This window comes from Anomaloglossus baeobatrachus, chromosome 2 (genome assembly GCF_048569485.1).
Source record: "Anomaloglossus baeobatrachus isolate aAnoBae1 chromosome 2, aAnoBae1.hap1, whole genome shotgun sequence".
NCBI classification, from domain to species: Eukaryota; Metazoa; Chordata; class Amphibia; order Anura; family Aromobatidae; genus Anomaloglossus; species Anomaloglossus baeobatrachus.
In genome coordinates this window covers 253,923,014-253,945,702 of record NC_134354.1, presented here as the reverse complement: position 1 = coordinate 253,945,702, position 22,689 = coordinate 253,923,014, and the positions used below count along the sequence as shown (strand labels likewise).

The 22,689-nt window shown below is 47.0% G+C and overlaps 1 protein-coding gene across 4 annotated transcripts in view; it reads left to right on the top strand.

Moving 5' to 3' along the window:
- Nucleotides 1-22,689, top strand: part of AMPD2 (adenosine monophosphate deaminase 2) — a 190,669-nt gene that overhangs the window by 133,951 nt on the left and 34,029 nt on the right. For all 4 annotated transcript variants that reach the window (XM_075335749.1, XM_075335750.1, XM_075335752.1 and 1 more), the window contains exons 12-15: nt 9,109-9,272; nt 11,877-12,003; nt 16,258-16,421; nt 20,411-20,531. In XM_075335749.1, the coding sequence (XP_075191864.1) occupies nt 9,109-9,272; nt 11,877-12,003; nt 16,258-16,421; nt 20,411-20,531 (576 nt within the window). The remainder of the gene's footprint in view (nt 1-9,108; nt 9,273-11,876; nt 12,004-16,257; nt 16,422-20,410; nt 20,532-22,689) is intronic.

The following is a 22,689-nucleotide window of genomic DNA, read 5'->3' as shown; positions in this document are numbered from 1 at the left end:
TTACAAGAAGAAATTAATCTTCTCGCTGACGGAGATCAAAGGATTTTGTTCTCTAACCTTGTCGTGCTGTACGGCTCCGCACACGAGGAGCACTACTACATCGTCGGTCTGTATTCACATTGCAGAGTCCGACATGCATCCTAGTCTCTCTTAAGTGCTCAGCTCAACTGGGCATCGGCTGAGTTGTTACACTGCTCCCAGCCGTGCAGAAGTTATTCTGTTTAGAGCAGTGTGCAACTTTTCTTTTTCGCTCCTAATTGGGAGACCCAGACAGTGGGTGTATAGCTACTGCCCTCTGGAGGCCGCACAAAGAACTACACTTAAAAGTGTAAGGCCCCTCCCCTTCTGGCTATACACCCTCCCGTAGGAGTACAGATTCCTCAGTTTTAGCTTTGTGCGCAAGGAGGTCAGACACGCACGCATAGCTCCATTGTTTTTAGTCAGCATCAGCTGCTGACTATGTCGGATGGAAGAAAAGAGGGCCCATAAACAGGGCTCCCAGCATGCTCCCTTCTCACCCCACTGTATGTCGGAGGTGTTTGTAAGGTTGAGGTACCCATTGCGGGTACGGCGGCAGGAGCCCACATGCTGATTCCTTCCCCATCCCTTTTTACAGGGCTCTGGGTGAAGTGGGATTTACTGGTCTCCAGGCACTGAGACCGGGCTCCATCTACAGCCCCTGGACAAGATGCTGGATGGAGCGGAGTACATCAGGGACATGGCCCTGCATCCTCAAGGTACTCTGTGTCCCCGTGCAGGCGCTCACACCGCAGCATGCTGGGTGTTGTAGTGCGCCGGGGGACATCAGCGCTACGGCGCTTGTGCCATGGCCTCATTCAGCTTAGCTGAAGCAGGCACACTTCCAGGAATCGGTCGCGCCGGCCGCTGGGACTGCGGCGCGGCTGGCACTTGTGGTGCGCCGGGGACTTCAGCGCGGCCCGCGCTTTTACGGCGGCCGCGCTGATAACTCGAGTCCCCGGCTTTTGCGGCCTGCTTCCGTTCGTTCCCGCCCCCGGACCTGCCAGTCAGGAGAGGGGCGGGACGCTGGCCACATCTAGAAATCGGTCATGCCGGCCGCTGGGACTGCGGCGCGGCTGGCACTTGTGGTGCGCCGGGGACTTCAGCGCGGCCCGCGCTTTTACGGCGGCCGCGCTGATAACTCGAGTCCCCGGCTTTTGCGGCCTGCTCCCGTTCGTTCCCGCCCCCAGACCTGCCAGTCAGGAGAGGGGCGGGACGCTGGCCAGTGCATCAGCGCTGAGGGCTGGAGTCGTTTTTACATACTCCAGCCCTCACAATCGGCACAGAGGGGACACTGTTTCCCGCACTTTTGTTTGGGAACTCCCACGGACCGCCCCTCTCCACAGACGCCGGCAGCCATTCCTGCTGACACGCTGAGCTGCAGAGGGGAGCCGGGGAGACCCAGACAAGGAATTCTAACGGACCCCCATTGTGTGCAGTGCTCGGCCCCTGCGGCGCTTGCACAGCCGGGGCCTCTGCTGGACGTGACCCAGGGTGTACCACCTGTGAATGCTGTCCAGGTGACAGGCACTGAGTTTGCAGCTTTTGCTGACAGAATGTCTCTCACTATGTCACAAATTCTTGACACATTGCGAGCTAGGCCTGTACTTCAGGCCACGGACACTGTGCAATCATTGCCCCCTGGTCCCCCTCAGCTCCAAGCTCCGGGACGGGCATATACACCTCAGGGTGAAGACTCTGACTCGGACGATGGCCCCGGGCAGCCTAAGCGGGCTCGCTATGACGGGCCTTCACATTCATCTCAATGGTCAGGATCCCAGCGAGATGAATCTATGGGTGATGAGGCGGACGTAACTGATCAGGATTCTGATCCTGGAACCGCTCTCAATCTAGATACACCAGATGGTGACGCCATAGTTAATGATCTTATATTTAACATCAATAAGATGTTAAATATTTCCCCACCAGCTCCTCTTGTGGAGGAGTCAGCTTCGCAGCACGAGAGAATCCATTTCAGATACCCTAAGCGTACTTTAAGCACTTTTCTGGACCACGCTGACTTTAGAGACGCAATCCAGAAACCCCACGCTTATCCTGAAAGGCGTTTTCCTAAACGGCTTAAAGATACACGCTATCCTTTTCCCCCTGAGGTGGTCAAGGGTTGGACCCAGTGTCCAAAAGTGGATCCTCCAATTTCCAGGCTTGCAGCTAGATCCTTGGTTGCAGTTGAAGATGGAGCGGCACTTAAAGATGCCACTGACAGGCAGATGGAGCTCTGGCTGAAATCCATCTATGAAGCGATTGGAGCGTCATTAGCGCCTTCTTTTGCAGCCGTATGGGCACTCCAAGCTATCTCAGCCGGGCTTGCGCGAGTTGACTCCGTCACACGTGCATTTGCCCCGCAGGTAGCACCATTGACCTCGCAAATGGCGGCATTCGCGTCGTACGCGATTAATGCTGTTCTTGACGCTACAAGCCGCACGGCAGTGGCGTCAGCCAACTCCGTTGTTTTGCGTAGGGCCCTGTGGTTGAGACATTGGAAAGCAGATTCTCATTCCAAGAAGTGCTTAACCAATTTGCCTTTTTCTCGTGACCGATTGTTTGGAGAGCGTTTGGATGAAATCATCAAACACTCCAAGGGTAAGGACTCATCCTTACCGCAACACAGACAAAACAGACCCCAACAGAGGAAGGGTCAGTCTGGTTATCGGTCCTTTCGAGGACCGGGCAGGTCCCAATTCGCATCGTCAAAAAAGACTCAAAAAGACCAGAGACGCTCAGATTCTTGGAGGTCTCAGTCACGCCCAAAAAGGGCAGCCGGAGGAACCGTTGCCAAAACGGCGTCCTCCTGACTTGAGGGCTCCGATTCCCACACCCGCGGTCGGTGGGAGGCTTTCCCACTTTGGCGACATCTGGCTGTCACACGTCAAAGACCGTTGGGTGAGGGATATTCTGTCTCACGGGTACAGGATAGAGTTCAGTTCTCGTCCGCCAACTCGTTTCTTCAGAACTTCTCCCCCACCAGACCGAGCCGATGCTCTGTTGCAGGCGGTGGCCGCTCTAAAAGCGGAAGGAGTGGTGACCTCCGTCCCTCTTCAGGAACAAGGTCACGGTTTTTACTCCAATCTGTTTGTGGTCCCAAAAAAGGACGGATCGTATCGGCCCGTCCTGGATCTAAAGTTGCTCAACAGACACGTAAAAGTCAGGAGGTTCCGGATGGAATCCCTACGCTCCGTCATAGCCTCAATGTCTCAAGGAGATTTTCTAGCATCAATAGATATCAAAGATGCGTATCTCCACGTGCCGATCGCACCAGAGCATCAGCGTTTCCTACGCTTCGTCATACACGACGAACACCTGCAGTTCGTAGCGTTACCTTTCGGTCTGGCAACAGCCCCCCGGGTCTTCACCAAGGTCATGGCAGCAGTAGTAGCTGTTCTGCACTCGCAGGGTCACTCGGTCATCCCGTATCTAGACGACCTGCTTATAAAGGCACCCTCTCAAGAGGCATGCCAACACAGTCTGAAAGTGGCACTAGACACTCTCCAGAGTTTCGGGTGGATTATCAACTTTCCAAAGTCTCATCTAACCCCGACCCAATCTCTGACTTATCTTGGCATGGAGTTTCATACTCTCTCAGCGATAGTGAAGCTTCCACTGGACAAGCAGTGCTCGCTACGGACGGGAGTGCAATCTCTCCTTCAGAGCCAGTCGCACTCACTGAGGCGCCTCATGCATTTCCTAGGAAAGATGGTAGCAGCAATGGAGGCAGTCCCGTTCGCGCAGTTTCATCTGCGCCCTCTACAATGGGACATTCTACGCCAATGGGACGGGAAATCGACGTCCCTCGACAGGACTGTCTCCCTCTCTCAGACTGCCAAGGACTCTCTGCGTTGGTGGCTTCTCCCCACCTCATTGTCACAGGGAAAGTCGTTCCTTCCCCCGTCCTGGGCAGTGGTTACGACGGATGCGAGCCTATCAGGGTGGGGAGCGGTGTATCTCCACCACAGGGCTCAGGGGATGTGGACTCTGGAAGAGTCCACCCTGCAGATCAATGTTCTGGAAATCAGAGCAATCTATCTTGCCCTGCGAGCCTTCCAACAATGGCTGGAAGGCAAACAGATTCGGATTCAGTCGGACAATTCCACGGCGGTGGCGTACATCAACCACCAAGGGGGAACACGCAGTCGCCAAGCCTTTCAAGAAGTCCAACGGATTTTGACGTGGGTGGAAAGCAGAGCGTCCACCATATCCGCAGTTCACATCCCAGGCGTGGAAAACTGGGAAGCAGACTTTCTCAGTCGCCAGGGCATGGACGCAGGAGAATGGTCCCTTCACCCGGACGTGTTTCAGCAGATCTGTTGCCGCTGGGGGACGCCGGACGTCGATCTGATGGCGTCACGACACAACAACAAGGTCCCAGTTTTCATGGCACGGTCTCACGATCACCGAGCACTGGCGGCAGACGCCTTGGTTCAGGATTGGTCGCAATTCCGACTCCCCTATGTGTTCCCACCTCTAGCATTGTTACCCAGAGTTCTCCGGAAAATCAGGTCCGACTGCCATCGAGCCATACTCGTCGCTCCAGATTGGCCAAGAAGGTCGTGGTACCTGGATCTGTGGCATCTCACGGTAGGCCAACCGTGGACACTACCAGACCGTCCAGATTTGCTGTCTCAAGGGCCGTTTTTCCATCTGAATTCTGCGGCCCTGAACCTGACTGTGTGGCCATTGAGTCCTGGATCCTAGCGGCCTCAGGTTTATCTCATGAAGTTGTTGCCACAATGAGACAGGCTAGAAAACCATCCTCAGCTAAGATCTATCACAGAACGTGGAAGATATTCTTAGCGTGGTGCGTGGCTCAAGGGTTTTCTCCCTGGCCATTTGCATTGCCAACTTTTCTTTCCTTCCTGCAGTCTGGGTTGGAAAAAGGCTTGTCGCTTAGCTCTCTTAAGGGTCAAGTCTCCGCGCTATCCGTATTCTTTCAGAAGCGCTTGGCACAGCTTTCTAAAGTACGCACTTTTCTCCAAGGAGTTTGTCATATCGTTCCTCCTTACAGACGGCCATTGGAACCCTGGGATCTGAACAAGGTTCTCATTGCTCTCCAGAAGCCGCCTTTCGAGCCTTTGAAAGAGGTTCCCCTTTCTCGGCTTTCACAAAAGGTAGTTTTTCTTGTGGCGGTCACGTCTCTTCGAAGAGTGTCCGAGCTAGCGGCGTTATCTTGCAAATCTCCCTTCCTGGTGTTTCACCAAGACAAGGTAGTACTGCGTCCAATTCCAGAGTTTTCTCCCAAGGTGGTTTCTTCCTTTCATCTCAATCAGGATATCACTTTACCATCTTTGTGTCCGCATCCAGTTCACCAATTTGAAAAGGGTTTACATCTGTTGGACCTGGTGAGAGCACTCAGGATTTACATTTCTCGCACGGCGGCTCTACGCCGTTCTGATGCGCTCTTTGTCCTAGTCGCTGGTCAGCATAAGGGATCGCAAGCTTCCAAATCCACCCTGGCGCGGTGGATCAAGGAACCAATTCTTCACACATACCGTTCTGCTGGGCTTCCGATTCCATCTGGACTGAAGGCCCATTCTACCAGAGCCGTGGGTGCGTCCTGGGCATTGCGGCATCAGGCTACGGCTCAGCAAGTGTGCCAGGCGGCTACCTGGTCGAGTCTGCACACGTTTACCAAACACTATCAAGTGCATACCTACGCTTCGGCAGATGCCAGCCTAGGTAGACAGGTCCTTCAGGCGGCGGTGGCCCACCTGTAGGAAGAGGCTGTCTGACAGCCCGTTCATGTGGTATCTTTTTACCCACCCAGGGACTGCTTTTGGACGTCCCACTGTCTGGGTCTCCCAATTAGGAGCGAAAAAGAAGAAGGGAATTTTGTTTACTTACCGTAAATTCCTTTTCTTCTAGCTCCAATTGGGAGACCCAGCACCCGCCCTATTTGTTCTTAGGGTTTCGTTTTTCGGGTGCACATGTTGTTCATGTTGTTTCTTAAGTTCTCCGATCATGTTATCGGATTGAATTTGTTTTTGAAACTGTTATTGGCTTTCCTCCTTCTTGCTTTGGTACTAAAACTGAGGAATCTGTACTCCTACGGGAGGGTGTATAGCCAGAAGGGGAGGGGCCTTACACTTTTAAGTGTAGTTCTTTGTGCGGCCTCCAGAGGGCAGTAGCTATACACCCACTGTCTGGGTCTCCCAATTGGAGCTAGAAGAAAAGGAATTTACGGTAAGTAAACAAAATTCCCTTCTTCTGAGAGCCAGGCTGCTAATTACCATCTCCAGCTTGTCTCTGCCTATTTAAGGCTGAGAAGTGTAGTAGGAGAATGCCGAAGATAGTTCCTGCTTTCAGTAACGAAATCCTGGCGTCTAAGGCAGTCCTTTTGTTGGTGACCAGCAAATTATTGTCTGCGCTGTTTGAGAGTGCCCTGGTGTGAATTTCTCCTACCCCTTTTGGTTTATTCCCTCCAGTGTCGTTTTGTCTCTCCTCTGTGGTTATTTGCAGTGTGAGTGTGTTTCAGTTTTATCCCCTTGTCTGTGTCTTTGGGAGGTAGTTACTTGGTATCCTGCCCATCATGGGGTTTGTGGTACAGGGGGTATTAGGATAGGGCCGGACATGAGACAGGGCCTAGGGTGGAGACATGGACCTCCCTACCATCAAGAGTACCTCCAGGGTCAGGGTAGAGCATAGGGCCTACAGCCTTAGGGCCAGCGTAGCACCCACGTGACAAACCTTCCTTCATGAGTCAGCAAAAAAATTTCTTTCTTTCCAAGGTCACAGCCCTGCTCTAAAGATGGTGTCACACACAGCGACGACGACAACGACGTCGCTGCTACGTCACCATTTTCTGTGATGTAGTAGCGACGTCCCGTCGCTGTCGCTATGTGTCACATCCAGCAACGACCTGGCCCCTGCTGTGAGGTCGCCGGTCGTTACTGAATGTCCTGCTTCATTTTTTGCTCGTTGCTCTCCCGCTGTCAAGCACACATCGCTGTGTGTGACAGCGAGAGAGCGACGAACTGAAGCGAGCAGGGAGCAGGAGCCGGCGTTTGGCAGCCTGCGGTAAGCTGTAACCACGGTAAACATCGGGTAACCAAGGGAAGACCTTTCCTTGGTTACCCAATATTTACATTCGTTACCAGCGTCCGCCGCTCTCACGCTGCCTGTGCTGCTGGCTCCCTGCACACGTAGCTGGAGTACACATTGGGTAATTAACCCGATGTGTACTCTGGCTAGGAGTGCAGGGAGCCAGCGCTAAGCGGTGTGCTCTCACGCTGCCAGTGCCGGCTCCCTGCTCCCTGCACACGTAACTGGAGTACACATCGGGTAATTAACCCGATGTTTACTCTGGCTAGGAGTGCAGGGAACAGGGAGCCGGCACTGGCAGCGTGAGAGCGGTGGACGCTAGTAACTAAGGTAAATATCGGGTAACCAAGAGAAGTGCTTTCCTTGGTTACCCGATATTTACCTTAGTTACCAAGCGCAGCATCGCTTCCACGCCTCGCTGCTGGCTGGGGGCTGGTCACTGGTTGCTGGTGAGATCTGCCTGTTTGACAGCTCTGACAGCTCACCAGCGGCCATGTAACGAGAGTGATGGGGTGCTACGCCAGATGACCTGGTCTCCACAGTCACCAGACCCGAACCCAATCGAGATGGTTTGGGGTGAGCTGGACCGCAGAGTGAAGGCAAAAGGGCCAACAAGTGCTAAGCATCTCTGGGAACTCCTTCAAGACTGTTGGAAAACCATTTCCGGTGACTACCTCTTGAAGCTCATCAAGAGAATGCCAAGAGTGTGCAAAGTAGTAATGAAAGCTAAAGGTGGCTACTTTGAAGAACCTAGAATATAAGACATATTTTCAGTTGTTTCACACTTTAAGTATTTCATTCCACATGTGTTAATTCATAGTTTTGATGCCTTCAATGTGAATCTACAATTTTTAGAGTCATGAAAATAAAGAAAACTCTTTGAATGTGGAGGTGTGTCCTAACGTTTAGTCTGTACCGTATATATATAATACACAGTCTGAGTGTATGTATATGTGCGTATATATATATATATATATATGGTACATTTTTTTATATATATATATATATATTGTAGATATATACAGTGTATATACATACATTTATTTATACAGTATGGATGTTGTTCTATGCTATTAACTCAGGGTATCACAAAACATGGATATCAGTTATCTAGATGGGATCATAAGCATGAAGCCTCTTCAGAAAAAAAAGAGGACTTGAACTCTAGTGCCACATATTGGATATAGCAGTGCTAAAAGTTGATATCAACCCTTTAGTGAAACTTGCCGCTAGTGATGAGTGAGCACTACCATGATCTCGTACTCGTAGTTGAACACTCAGATGGGCGTGACTCGTGTACTGAGTATAATGGAGGTCAATGAGGGGCTCAAGCATTTTTCCTGGAACTCTTTCAGAAAAAGTTTCCCTTTGACATGAGGGTGAATGCACACAATCAGTGTTAGCAGTGTTTTGTACGCAGCGTTTTTGCACTGCTTCCAATAAAATGTGTTGTACAGTACAAGCACAGTGGATGGGTTTTATAGAAATCCCATGCCCACGGTGATTGTTTTCTACGGAATATAAAGCAACATGCGGCGTGACTTTCCGAGCCATAGCATGTCAACTTATGCTTGCAGCGACGCGAGTGTTCTCACTGGTAGAACCCAGAGAAAATATGACGTGCCCAGAATCCTGATCGTGGGCACGGATACTGTATTCTCCTGTCGAGAACACTAGCATCTCCACAAGAGGAATGACACTGTCTAGTACACAGTGTCTCCTGATGATGTGCATATCCTCAGGTACTCCAAATCCGAGCATCCAACGGCTCGTTATGACTATCACGCACCCGAGTATCTTAGTGCTTTCTGATCACCACTTGGTTTAGGATAAGAAAAGAAACCAGGCTCTACATTTGCAAACAGTGCAAAGCAGGTGGTCTGATGATTTGATATGGCTGGATAAGAAGTTTTATAAAAATTTCAATGCATGAAGAGGAAAATTAGATTACTGCAATTATTTTCACTAAAGTGTTAAATGTTGATTTAGTTTCACATGTACTAAGCATACATATATATATTTTTTACTGCCTTGCAGGAAGTCATGTCAGATTTGGAGGAGAGTAAATATCAGAATGCTGAGCTACGTCTGTCAATATATGGCCGTTCTCGTAAGGAATGGGACACTTTGGCACATTGGGCTGTCAGCCATAAAGTCCATTCCAACAATGTCCGATGGCTGATCCAGATCCCCCGACTCTAGTAAATATTTTTTTATTTATTACATAATTTTTTATTTGTTTGTGTAATTGGGCTTTTCAAACATTTGCAATCTGTAATATTCTGATTCTACGGCGTTGTAAATGATCAAAGTCACTGACAAAATAATTCTTTAACAAGTCTTGGATATGTATTACATGTGACAACAATCTCCCATATTCTTCCTATATGTGACCTGTGGGGTAGGCTGGCAAGATGAACATTTTTTTTCCCACAAAGAACAACATTAAAGCCTGTTTTAAATTTATTTTATTTTTTTGCCAAAACCTACAGCAAATCTGCCAAAATCATGTAGTAAAATGTGTTACAGTCTCATGAGACCAAGGTTGATGTTTTTTGCCTTAATTCAAAAAGGTTTGTTTGGCGCAGTGCTGACAGTGTGCAACACCAAAAGAACACCATACCCACGGTGACTCATGGTGGATACAAAATTACGCTTCGGAACTGGTTTTCGGCAGTTGTACTTGGGGTTTTCAGTCAGGGTGGAGGGAATTATGAACAGTTCCAGATATCAGTAAGTTTTTCATAAAAGGAAGAATGGGAGAAGATTGACAATTCCAGATGTACCATGTTGATAGACTCCTACCCTAAAATACTGAATGCTGTCATAAATTCAAAGGGTACTTCAAAAAAGTATTAATTTAAGGGTGTGCATATTAATGCAACTACATTATTTTAGTTATATAACCTATACGTATGATGTACATCAACTTATCAGAAATAATTTAATTTACATATAAATACAATCAGGATAATTCAAATTTAATTCAAGGGCAAAGTATAGCACAGAAGGATGAAAAGTCCTAGGTATTTGGGGTGTACCAAAATATAGATATAGAAATTAGGAAAACATTCAATGTTAATACCTCCATGTCCTATGATATCTAATATATAAAGCTGTATGTATGTATGTGTGTATGTATGTCCGGAATTGGCATCTGCACCGTCGCAGCAACAGCCACAAAATTTTGCACACTCACACGTCTGGACCCCGAGAGCGTCATAGGCTAAGACCCCACTTTGCTTTTTACCTGTTTTTTACCTGCTTTTTCAACTGCAGCGTTTAATGCCAAAATCGATGTGTTCTGCTTTTCAAGCTTAGTCTATGAGAATTTGGGTTTCTAAACCCCACTATGCAGTTCAAACTGCAGCCTTTTTGTGGCAGAGATTTGGGCAAAAACTCAGCTTTGCAGTGCAAAACCCAAATGGCAAAAACAATTGACATGTCCTGGTATGATTATTTTACATGACAAAACCCTGGCATTGTAACAGGGTTGTGTAGACTTTTTATACATACTATATAAAATATCCAAAGTCGCAGTTTGGATTTATGAGAAATACCCACTGGAGTAAGATATGTGAAGTTTATTAAAATTGGTACATTTTTGGGCAGAGCCAAGACTAGCACGTAACTGAATAAGTAGTATAAATTTTGTGTACAAATACTATTTGAGGAAAAATTAGGACTTTTTTTTTTTACAACAGAAAACTTAAGTAGAGTGGAACCTTGCTTAACGAGAACAATCCGTTCTGGGACTGTGCTTGTTAATCAAGGTACTCGTTCAGCAGAGCAAGGTTTCCCATAGGAAATCATTGCAATGCTGACGATCCGTTCCACAATGTGTTAAATGTCCCATCCTGGTCCCCTATTCTATCATTCCACACATGTACAAACGCACACAAACATGTACAAACTCACACAAACTCACACAAACACACACAAACACACAAGCACACATGCACACGCACATATTATATGCTCACCTTACCTTCCGTTCCATCGCCGGTCTCTTGGGACTTGCTGTTCTCCGGTGCGGGCCGTGTATCAAGTGACCATAACAACGAGGGCGGAACTTCCTGCCAGAGCGCTGACGTCAAAGGCAGAGCCGCTTGCCTCTGATTGGCCAGTGCGCTGCCTTTGACAAGCGGTGACAGGAACCAGGAAGTTCCTGCTTCGTTGCTATGGATGCCGATGCCTGGAGCGGAGCAGAGCGGCGCGGCGCACTACAGGACCCAGGAGGCCGGCGATGAAACGGAAGGTACAGATATTATATGCTCACCTTACCTTCCGTTCCACTGCCGGCCTCATGGTACTTGTAGTTCGCCGCGATGTACCCGGGAACTACAAGAACTATGAGGCCGGCGGTGGTGAAGGTAAGGTGAGCATAGTACAGTACTGTATGTGTGTGTGTGTGTGTTTGTGCGTACATGTGTGTGTTTGTGTGGACAGTGCAAGTGCGGGTCAGAGTGTGGTAGATGGTCGAAACCGTAAGTGTATGAGGTGAGAATTTCGCTCGTCCAGCAAAGCTTTCTCGTAAAGCGGGTTACAAATTTACAGAAAGCTTTGCTTGTTAAGCGAAATTCTCGTTAAGAGAGTTACTCGTTAAGCGAGGTACCACTGTACAGGGAATTGCTGCCATTGGAAATCAGCTATTTGGTACCCACACTGTCTATAGTAGGAAAGTTGAGACTCTACAATGATCAGATTTGATGATTTACTGTATATTCCACTTTGTCCTATAGCATGTCCCTTTTCTCTTCTTCATCTGTGTACTTACTTTTCTTCTCATACTTTCTACTTTTCAGTGATGTGTTTCGCAGTAAGAAACAGGTTAATAATTTTCAAGAAATACTTGAGAACATTTTCTTGCCTCTATTTGAGGTCACTGTGAACCCGGCTAGTCACCCGGAGCTGTACCTCTTCTTGGAACATGTAAGTAGTCTTATAATCACACTGCTATGCATTGGGAGAGGATTTAATAAATCTTTGTCTCTAAAATGTAATGTCAGGTTGTGTGGCCCTAATGTTCTTTTTAACTGAAATACAGTCCCTGACAGAAGTTCTGTCGCTTATCCATGTTATGTAAATAAAAGCTTATAACCTGACTTTAAATTCATCCATTGGTTTCATAAATTACTCTTTTGAAAGCTGAAACCCTCCCAAATTTAGTTTAGGTTATGAAAATAAAGTTGCTGCACAGCTGAAATATTGATCATTTAATGAACACAGAAAGGTCAGATTTTGGCAAGACAAAAGTTTTGTCACCTTGTCATATAATGCACCCTATCCTAGTGTAGATCCTCACCTGTGCTCACTAAATGATCGGTTAATTAGTGGGTGTGTATAAAAAGAAACCCAGCACCCCAGACCTTCAGTGAACTGCAACTTGACCTCTGACAACATGACAAAACTCCACCCTGTGACCAAAGCCTTGATTATCAAAAGGTTGAAGAACAGATCCACTGCAGAGGTGGCTGGCACCTTTAATGTGTCTCAGCGTCAAGTACAAAGAATTATAAAAAATATTTGAAGAGACTGGAGATGTTTTTGACCAGCCCAGGTCTGGCAGACCCTGCAAAACTGCTCAGGAGGAACATTTGTTGGTTAGTCCAAGGCCCGCTCCTCTTCCACTGCAGCAGAGCTCCAACAGGCCTGGTCACCTCAAGTCCCTGTGTCAACTAGAACAGTTTGTAGCATTCTGTCTCGAAATGGCCTCCATGGTCGAATCAGTGCCCAAAAGCCAGCACTAAACAAAAGTCAATTAAAAAACTGTGTAGCATTTGCCAAGTCCCACAGCCTGCTAAACAGATGGACGCTGGAAAAGTGGCAGCAGATGGATTTCTCTGATGAATCTTCAGTTGAATTACACCACAGCCGCTGCAAATACTGCAGGAGACCTACTGGTGCCCGTATGGATCCAGAAAACAGTTAAGTTTGGTGGTGGAAAGATCATGGTCTGGGGTTACATTCAGTATGGGGGTGTGCAAAACATTTGCAAGGTGGAAGGCCATATCAATAGCCTAAAATATCAAGAAGTATTAGCTACCTCTTACATTCCCAATCATAAAAGGGGTCAAATTCTGCAGCAGGATGGTGCTCCATCTCATACATCCATCTTTACAACAAAGTTCCTCCTGACAAAGAAGATCAAGGTGCTCAAGGACTGGCCAGCCCAGTCACCAAACATGAACATCATTGAGCATGTTTGGGGTAGGATGAAAGAGGAAGCTAGGAAGACAAAACCAAAGAATCTAGATGAACTCTGGGAGGCATGTAGGACTGCATACTTTGCTATTCCTTATTACTTCATCAATAAATTGTATGAATCATTGTTGAACCACATGGATGCAGTCCTTCAACTTCATGGAAGTCACACAATATATTAAACATGGCTCTAATAGCACCAAAACTTCATTCACCAATGTTATGCAACATATCTTTGTATTAGAAGTTAATTATTTGTTTGAATTTCACATTACTTTCTGTGGGTGACAAAACTTTTGTCTTGCCAAAATCTGACCTTTCTGTGTTCTGTGATCAATATTTCAGCTTTGCAGCAACTTTATTTTCATAACCTAAACCAAATTTGGGAGGGTTTCAGCTTTCAAAAGAGTAATTTATGAAAGCAATGGATGAATTTAAAGTCAGGTTATAAGCTTTTATTTACATAACATGGATAAGCCACAGAACTTCTGTCAGGGACTGTACAGTCTGCAGAAATGAAGGAACACCTTGGGGGTCAACCATTTTATTGGAACATTTCCTGGCTCCATTTTACTGTAGGTTTGCAGGATAATTGAAGTGCCAAAAAGACCATGTTTTGGAAAGTACACCCTTAAGCCAGAAGTCAGTTAGCTTTGTTTGTAACCTATAGATCCTTTTTATGGTAATGTACGGTAACTTAAGCTGGGTTCACACATAGCGACAACGACGTCGCTGTAACGTCACCATTTTCTGTGACGCAACAGCGACCTTGTATGTCGCTGTTATGATCGCTGCTTAGCTGATAAACACAGCGACGCAGCAGCGATCATAACGGCGCTACATGTGCAGAGAGCAGGGAGCCGCGCACACTGCTTAGCGCTGGCTCCCTGCACTCCTAGCTACAGTACACATCGGGTTAATTAACCCGATGTGTAGTGCAGCTACATGTGCAGAGAGCAGGGAGCCGTGCACACTGCTTAGTGCTGGCTCCCTGCACTCCTAGCTACAGTACACATCGGCTTAATTAACCCGATGTGTACTGCAGCTACATGTGCAGAGAGCAGGAGCCGGCAGCACAGGCAGCGTGAGAGCGGCAGAGGCTGGTAACGAAGGTAAATATCTGGTAACCACCTTGGTTACCTGATGTTTACCCTGGTTACAGCTTACCGCAGCTGCCAGATGCCGGCTCCCTACTCGCTTCATTTCGTCGCTCTCTCACTGTCACACACAGCGATCTGTGCGTCACAGCGGGAGAGCAACAATAAAAACAAAGAACCAGGGCTGTGTGTAACGAGCAGCAATCTCACAGCAGGGGCCAGATCGCTGCTCAGTGTCACACACAGCGAGATCGCTAATGAGGTCACTGCTGCGTCACAAAAACCGTGACTCAGCAGCGATCTCAGCAGCGATCTCGCTGTGTGTGAAGTACCCCTTACTCTTCTGTGAAGACAATAAAATCCCAATTCATTTAAGGATGGGTCAGACAGATTTTGCACACAAACAGCCCCCTGTGTATTTTTTGTCTCTGATCGATCGCCGCCCTGAATTGGTCAACAATGACAATGTGTGATATCCCTTGTGTCTCCTGTAATGCTCTCTAAAGAGGGGTTTCCACAACTGAATGCATTGTTTATTATATTTGTCACTTTCACACCTTGGAGCAAATATTCACATAATGTGCACCACGAATGCTTAGGCCTATTTCACAGCAGTAGTTTGGTCAGTATTGTGCATTAATAAATTTAAAGGGAACCAATCATCAGGATTTTCGTGTATAAGCTGCAGCCAGTGCAGTACTGGCACTATCATGCACAGTGTGTACATACCATCAGGGAGCAGCTCGCGTGTTTAGGCAGTGAAATTCATCTTTATAAAGTTTGAAATTTCGTGCACTTTTTGATTGACGTGTGCACCTCTCTGTTAATGTCCGGGCGGGTTATGCAGGAGTTCCCCGCCCCCCCACCAGCCTGTTCCTCCCTCTCTCCTGATGTCCGGGCGGGTTATGCACGTGTTCCCCGCCCCCCCGCGCCGCCTGTTCCTCCCTCCCTCCCTCTGGCTGTATGTAAATATCTAATCTTCAGAAACATGGCGCCGGAGTGGGCCTCTGCGCACAGCGCTTATCTCCGGCGCCATGTCTCTGAAGCCCGCATCACACAGCTTGGTGTTAGAGGGCGGCGCATGCGCCCTCGCTCCTTCAGATCCCGTTGTGACTGCAGGAGCGAGCGCGATCACAACAGGACTGCAGAACAGCTGATCGGAGGACGCAATTACCTGCTGCTCCTGTATCGTGCCGCCCCAGGACACCGGGCCAACACACCAGCCGGTGTGACATCGCTGTGGCGCCGCCCTCTCAGACACCAAGTTGTGTAATGCGGGGGCTTCAGAAACATGGCGCCGGAGATAAGCGCTGTGCGCAGAGGCCCACTCCGGCGCCATGTTTCTGAAGATTAGATATTTACATACAGCCAGAGGGAGGGAGGGAGGAACAGGCGGCGCGGGGGGCGGGGAACACGTGCATAACCCGCCCGGACATTAGCAGAGAGGTGCACACGTCAATCAAAAAGTGCACGAAATTTCAAACTTTATAAAGTTGTATTTCACTGACTAAACACCCGAGCTGCACCCCAATGGTATGTACACACTGTGCCTGATAGTGCCAGTACTGCACTGGCTGCAGCTTATACACGAAAATCCTGATGATTGGTTCCCTTTAAAGCAAAACCATGAATGAAACATACAGAGAACAGAAGTAAAATAAAATCATTTGCACTTGTTTATCTGCCTTCTTTCATAAAACTGACTTTTATCTTTGTACAAGCAGAATAAACATGTTTGCAGGATGGGGATTTAGAGAAATTGTGTGCAAAAGGATAGTTTACTCATAATTATGGCAGCTTAATACCATCAATGTATTTTCTTTGCAGTTTTACGAGATGAGATTGTTCCCTCTGTTTAATAATTGTTTCCTTTTTTCGTCTGTAGGTGGATGGATTTGACAGTGTGGATGATGAGTCTAAGCCAGAACATCATATTTTTAATATGGAGAGCCCACTGCCAGAGAACTGGAAGGAGGATGAAAATCCCCCATATTCCTACTATTTGTACTATATGTTTGCCAATATGACTGTGCTCAATCACCTGCGCAGGTATATTAACATTTTTTAACTATTAGTGCAAGTATTAAATTGCAGTTAATTACCGTATTTTTTTGCTTTATAAGACGCACCTGATTATAAGACGCACCCCCAAATTTGGTGAAGGAAAAGAGATTTTTTTTTTTTTTTTTTTTTTTAATGTTAAATGGGGTCCATCTTATAATGCCAGTGTCCGTCCAACAAATCATATAGGGTATATGTCCCTCATAGCCCCCCATCCTAAAATTAGCCCCCCTTAATCTGGATATGGCCCCCTTATATTGAATATAGCCCCCTTGTGCTGGGACACGTCCTCCTGTGCTGCCCATGGCCCCTATAGATGGTACACCTCCCCTGTGTTTGATATGGCCCCCATGTGTGCTGCCCATGGCCCCTATAGATGGTACACCTCCCCTGTGTTTGATATGGACCCCATGTGTGCTGCCCATGGCCCCTATAGATGGTACACCTCCCCTGTGTTTGATATGGACCCCATGTGTGCTGCCCATGGCCCCTATAGATGGTACACCTCCCCTGTGTTAGATATGGCCTCCATGTGTGCTGCCCATGGCCACTATAGATGGCACATCTCCCCTGTGTTAGATATGCCCCCCATGTGGGCTGCCCATGGCCACTATAGATGGCACATCTCCCCTGTGTTAGATATGGCCCCCATGTGTGCTGCCCATGGCCACTATAGATGGCACATCTCCCCTGTGTTAGATATGCCCCCCATGTGTGCTGCTCATGGCCCCTATAGATGGCACATCTCCCCTGTGTTAGATATCTTTCCTTACCTTCTCAGCGCTGTCCCTCCTCGTGTCTCCCACCTCCCAGTTGAGCTCCGGCTTCCTGCACTTCCTGGTTCTTGCTGCCGGTCATGTGATCGGCACGGCAGAGTGATATCATCTCTGCGTACCTTATCACAGACAGCAGCAGCAGGAGACCGGAGATCAGCGCTGGAGGTAAGTAAAGCTTTTTTTATTTTACTATGGGCAGCAGCACGGGGGCCATATCTAATGCAGGGGGGATCATGTGTGATCAAAGGGAGCACTGGCAGATATAATATGCCCCGCTGCCCCAGCCCCTCAGCGTGATGCAGTTTCAGCACCACGCTGCTGATGGACAGCGGCTGTGCATAATATATGAGCGGGAGCAGGAGATCAAACGCTGCCGCCCGCAGCTGTCACCTGCCCCCAGCACCGGTCCAGAGCGGACCCTGCTGTATATATATATATATATGTACACCCCCCCTCCCCCCCGTATATTTGGTTTATAAGATGCACCCCCTACTTTCCCCCAAAATTTGGGGGAACAAAAGTGCGTCTTATAAAGCGAAAAATACGGTAAATGGTTACTCCTTTTGTTTCTGGAAAATAGAATCAATGTGATTGGCTAGTATGGGAAAGTCTCTTCTGTACTGATGAGATGCTTTTTCCTCTTGGCAAATACTGAATAACTTGTTATTTATAATAATAGCAATTATTTTTAATTATGGACAGCAATAGATTGTAAAATACGGTAATGTCTGTGTGCCATATTGCCAACTAATGCCTGTTTCTACTCAACAATAACATATTCCCTATTAAAATGCATGTTATGAATGTGATACTATACTGCGCACAGTGCCAGTGTGAGAGTTGCACTCCAGCAATTATGTCTACATAGTTCAGCATGGGGTATGATGAAAGAATAATATAGAGCAGGAGAAAATATAGACAGCAAAGATCCCATGTGTAAAAATAGAGCGTTGGCCCCTTTATACCTGCATATCTGACTCTTACACCTTCTCATAATTAAAATAATAATTATAAGAAATATTATTGCACAGCGCTCATCTCTCCCACTATAATTGGGCTGACAATATGTTAAATGACCACTCAGCACATTAGCTAGTTACAATCTATCAAGGATAGAGGGAAAGCGCCATATTTATTATTGTAACCGCTTATCTGTGCTACTATAAATTGTCCAGTCTCTCAAAATCTCCTACATCTATGATGCTTTGGGTTTTGCATATGTTGCAGAGTCCCATTATTGTCAGTGACTGTGCCAACACTCCTCAGAGCCTCAGCTTCAACCTCTGTCTCCTTTGCCTCCTATTTGTGATAAGTTTCTTCCTGTAACCTCTTTACAAGCAGGAGTCAGGAAGAGTAATGTGAGACTAAACTACTACTGTATATCAGTGGTTTTGAAGATTGGGCGTAAATAATAGCTTCAGAATAACTATATATGGGGGTTACATAGAGAAAAAGAAGTGAGTAAAGGTTGGTAAAAAGGGGATGTGTTTAAAAGCTGGCAGGAGGTGTTTGATAAGTAAGAAAGTCCATGATTGACCTTGTCTATATAGGAGAGCATGTAGCTAGATTGGAGATCACATGATACAGCTGATTATAATGAAAGAGTGGAGGGTTAAATAGTTGGAACGAAGTTGGAATGGAAGAAAGTACAATGCTTGAATATTGAAGCTAAGAAAAACATTTGACTTCCTTAAAGGGAATCAGGAGAAAAAAAAGGATTTTTGCATGCAGATAAGTGGTGCAGGTTATTAGCGTTCTGACCCTGCTCAGTTCCCACACTAAGGCTATGTGCGCACGTTGCGTAAATTCATGCAGTTACGCTGCGCTTTGCAGCGCAGCGTAACTGCATGCGTCCTGCGTCCCCTGCACAGTCTATGGAGATTGTGCAGGGGCCGTGCGCACGTGGCGTCTCAGAGCGCAGCGCTTCGGCTACTGCCGAAGCGCTGCGCAAAAAGAAGTGACATGTCACTTCTTCCGTGCGCTTTGCCGGCAGCTCCTGCTCTGTCTATGGCAGGAGCTGCAGGCAGAGCGCACGTTCTCGCCGGCACCATGCGCTTCAGAACGGAGCTTTTCAGCTGCGCTCTGAAGCTCACCTTTTACGGTGCTGGGCTAGTACGCAACGTGCGCACATACCCTTAGAGCCACAGAGCCCAGAGAAAATTAATTTTATTCCTCTCAGCAGCATTCGGCTTCCAGCCACAGGACTAGCGCCTGCACAGGTCCAGTCACTGCTCTGTGTATATGTCTAATACAGAGTGAGCTGCCAATCATTGCTGGGTGCGCAGTTGCAGCCGCTGCTCATTCCACACTGAGCGGTGACTGAACCTTCACAACCCCTATGATTGTAAACAGAACGCTGCTGAGGGGAATAGAGTTGATTTCCTCCCGGCACTGGGGCTCTCACTTCAGGCGCCAATTAGGTTCAGAATGCTATTAACCTGGAGATTAACCCCATATCTGCAGGCTAATACCAGTGTAATCAGACAAGGATACAGTCTACTTATTAGGAAGGATTTGGCTATTATATTAACATATTGTTCCTATAATGCTTTTGTTTTCTTTATATATAAATATATTTTCATACTTTTGCATTAAAACATAAAAGATATAATTCACCCCCACCCCCTAAACATTATATTTCGTTATGACAATTTTGTCAGCTGGGGGAAAAGTATTGGATTTTCATGTGTTCTAAGTGTAGTGTGGTCATAGTAGATTGGAAAACATGTATTAGTTGCCAATATGGCAAATTTATCAGGGATTTCATTTGTGGGCACAATACTGTTTTCTCTTCTGTCCTAGTGGTCGGTGGACATTACAGTCATTGTAGTTAGCATTGTGCCAGTTGACATTTAAAACTGGCCACACACGAGATAACTGTTGGCCAGACATTCATTGGCTGATGGCTCTCTCTTCTGACTCCACGAGCATACTTGGAACTTGCTTTGCATCCTATGTCCCATCAACAATTTTATCTATGAAAGAAATGTTATTAGTTTCTGCTTGGACTTTGCTAAATTATAGAGATGTGGTTGAATAAATTAAATAATTATTAAAAACTAACTTGAGATTTTTCCGGCTTCTGAGAATGAGGCCTTCTCAAACAATCCATTACGATAGATAATAACAGTATGAGAGGTAATGGACATCTGTGGTGTGCTCTTCAGTGCTTTCCTATGTCTGCTATTCTTCTCCTCTCAGGCAGCGTGGACTTCATACTTTTGTTTTGCGCCCTCATTGTGGAGAAGCCGGACCTATTCACCATCTTGTTTCTGGATTCATGCTATCACAGAACATCTCACATGGACTTCTGCTACGCAAGGTGATTTAAATAAAGTAGCTTATATGGTTTTTATAAACTGAATTCTGAAGTGTATAGCATCCCCAGCTTTTACTCATTCCAGTAGTCGTTGACACTTTTTTGTACTACACCCTAAGGGCTCATGTACACAATCGATTTTCTCATCTGAGTGCTAGCTGTGGTTTTCACAGATAGCATTTGGGCCTATCACTTTTATGGGGCTGTGCACATGTCCAATTTTTTCCCTCAAATTGAATGATCCAAGGAAAAAGAAAAACGGTGATATTTCCAATTTTAATTTGAGTGTCGGATCAAAATCAGCAATGCAAGTGTCAGTTCCGTGAAAAATTGGACCACACTTGGATTATAGGACAGAAAAGAGAAGGTTTAAAAACTTTTTTTTTCCTCTCCTGTCCGAGAAAAACGTATGTCACTCTGATCAAATTTTCATCAGAATAATTATGCCGTTTCTCTCAGATGTGGAGAAAACTGTCATGAGAACCTACCTTATGGCCAGAGTCACACTTGCGAGAGACTCGCGCGAGTCTTGCAGCGCATCACCCGGCATGGATGCACACTCTCCGGACAGGAATGTCTCAGCTGCATAAAAATACATACAGCCAATCCGCTCCTGTCAGGAGAGTGTGTGGCCATGCCGGGTGATGTGATACGAGACTCGCGCGAGTCTCTCGCAAGTGTGACTCCGGCCTAAAGGCTGCTTTACACCAGACAATCTATCGTGCGATAGATCGTCGGGGTCACGGTTTTTGTGACGCACATCCGGCATCGCTGGCGATGCCGGCCTATGTGACACCTCCTAGCGACGCAGTATCGCTCACAAATCGTGAGTCGTGTACTGCTCGCTAGGTTCCATAATATCGTTTAATTTAGTTGTTCATCGTTTCCGGGGTAGCACACGCCGCTCCGTGTGACACCACGGGAACGATGAACAGCAGCTCACCTGCGTCATGCGGCTGCCGCCGGCTATGTGAAGGAAGGAGGTGGGCGGGATGTTTACGTCCCGCTCATCTCCGCCCCTCCGCTTCCATTGGCCGGCGGCCGTGTGACGTCGCTGTGACGCCGAACGTCCCTCCCACTCCAGGAAGTGGACGTTCGCTGCCCACAGCGAGGTCGCACGAGAGGTAAGTATGTGTGACGGGGGTTACTGACTTTGTGCGACACGGGCAGCGATTTGCCCGTGATGCAAAAAGGACGGGGGCGGGTACGATCGATTGTGAAATTGCACAATCGGTCGTACCATGTAAAGCAGCCTTAAAAGTGAAACACTGCCAGCCTCTCAATTTCAGAATGCATTTTTGAAAGGTCCAGATAGCCGCCAAACCTGCCCAGCTCTCACATTTCCACTCAAAATCACCATGTCCTCCGTGGGTTGGCACACTTATTTTCAAATCAATCTTCTGCCATGGATCACTTTTTATGAATATACCACCCATCTTATACCCCTGTTTTTTTCATTCTCTTTCCCTTTGGGTCAGGGGTTTGCACACAAATATTCTGTTCTGATATTCAGAAACCTTGGCTTTCACCTGGATATGTTTCCAATCCCATTTGCCTGGTGGGTCAACAAAAGATCCTTGCGAATAGGTGATTTTATTAATTGGGGATGAGAACTCTGGAATTTCTTCATTCTATGCATAATTTATTGCATTCAGAAAACTTTCCATATCAACATATTTCACACTTTGTTAAAGCTGATCTGTAGATTACACAATATAAACTGCATACATTAAATAGATTTTTTTTAGCCCTGGTGTAGTTCTTTCGACATCCCATGTCAGAATGGCTGAATAATGTTTTATAAAAGTTTATCTCAATCTCTGCTTAGGCTGATTGACAGCTCCTCATGTCGCATCTCCCTGCTGCTGAGCTCTCACACTACACAGTACAAGCTGCAGCTGTCAGTTTGCTTGTCTGGAGAGTGCATGCATTTGGACTTCAGATATCTTTCACTCTAGATGAACTAAAATGTTCATCTTAATGAAAATATTATTCAGCCATTCTGACGTCACATCGACAGCACTGCAGACAACTGAGCTCAGCAACTGTGCCGATGTACATGACAGACACCGCTGAGGTCACTGATTGGCTGCTGTGATGGCACGGCAGCCAATGAGCGAGCTTACCGGCTTTGATCGGCTTGTGCCATCTACAATACATT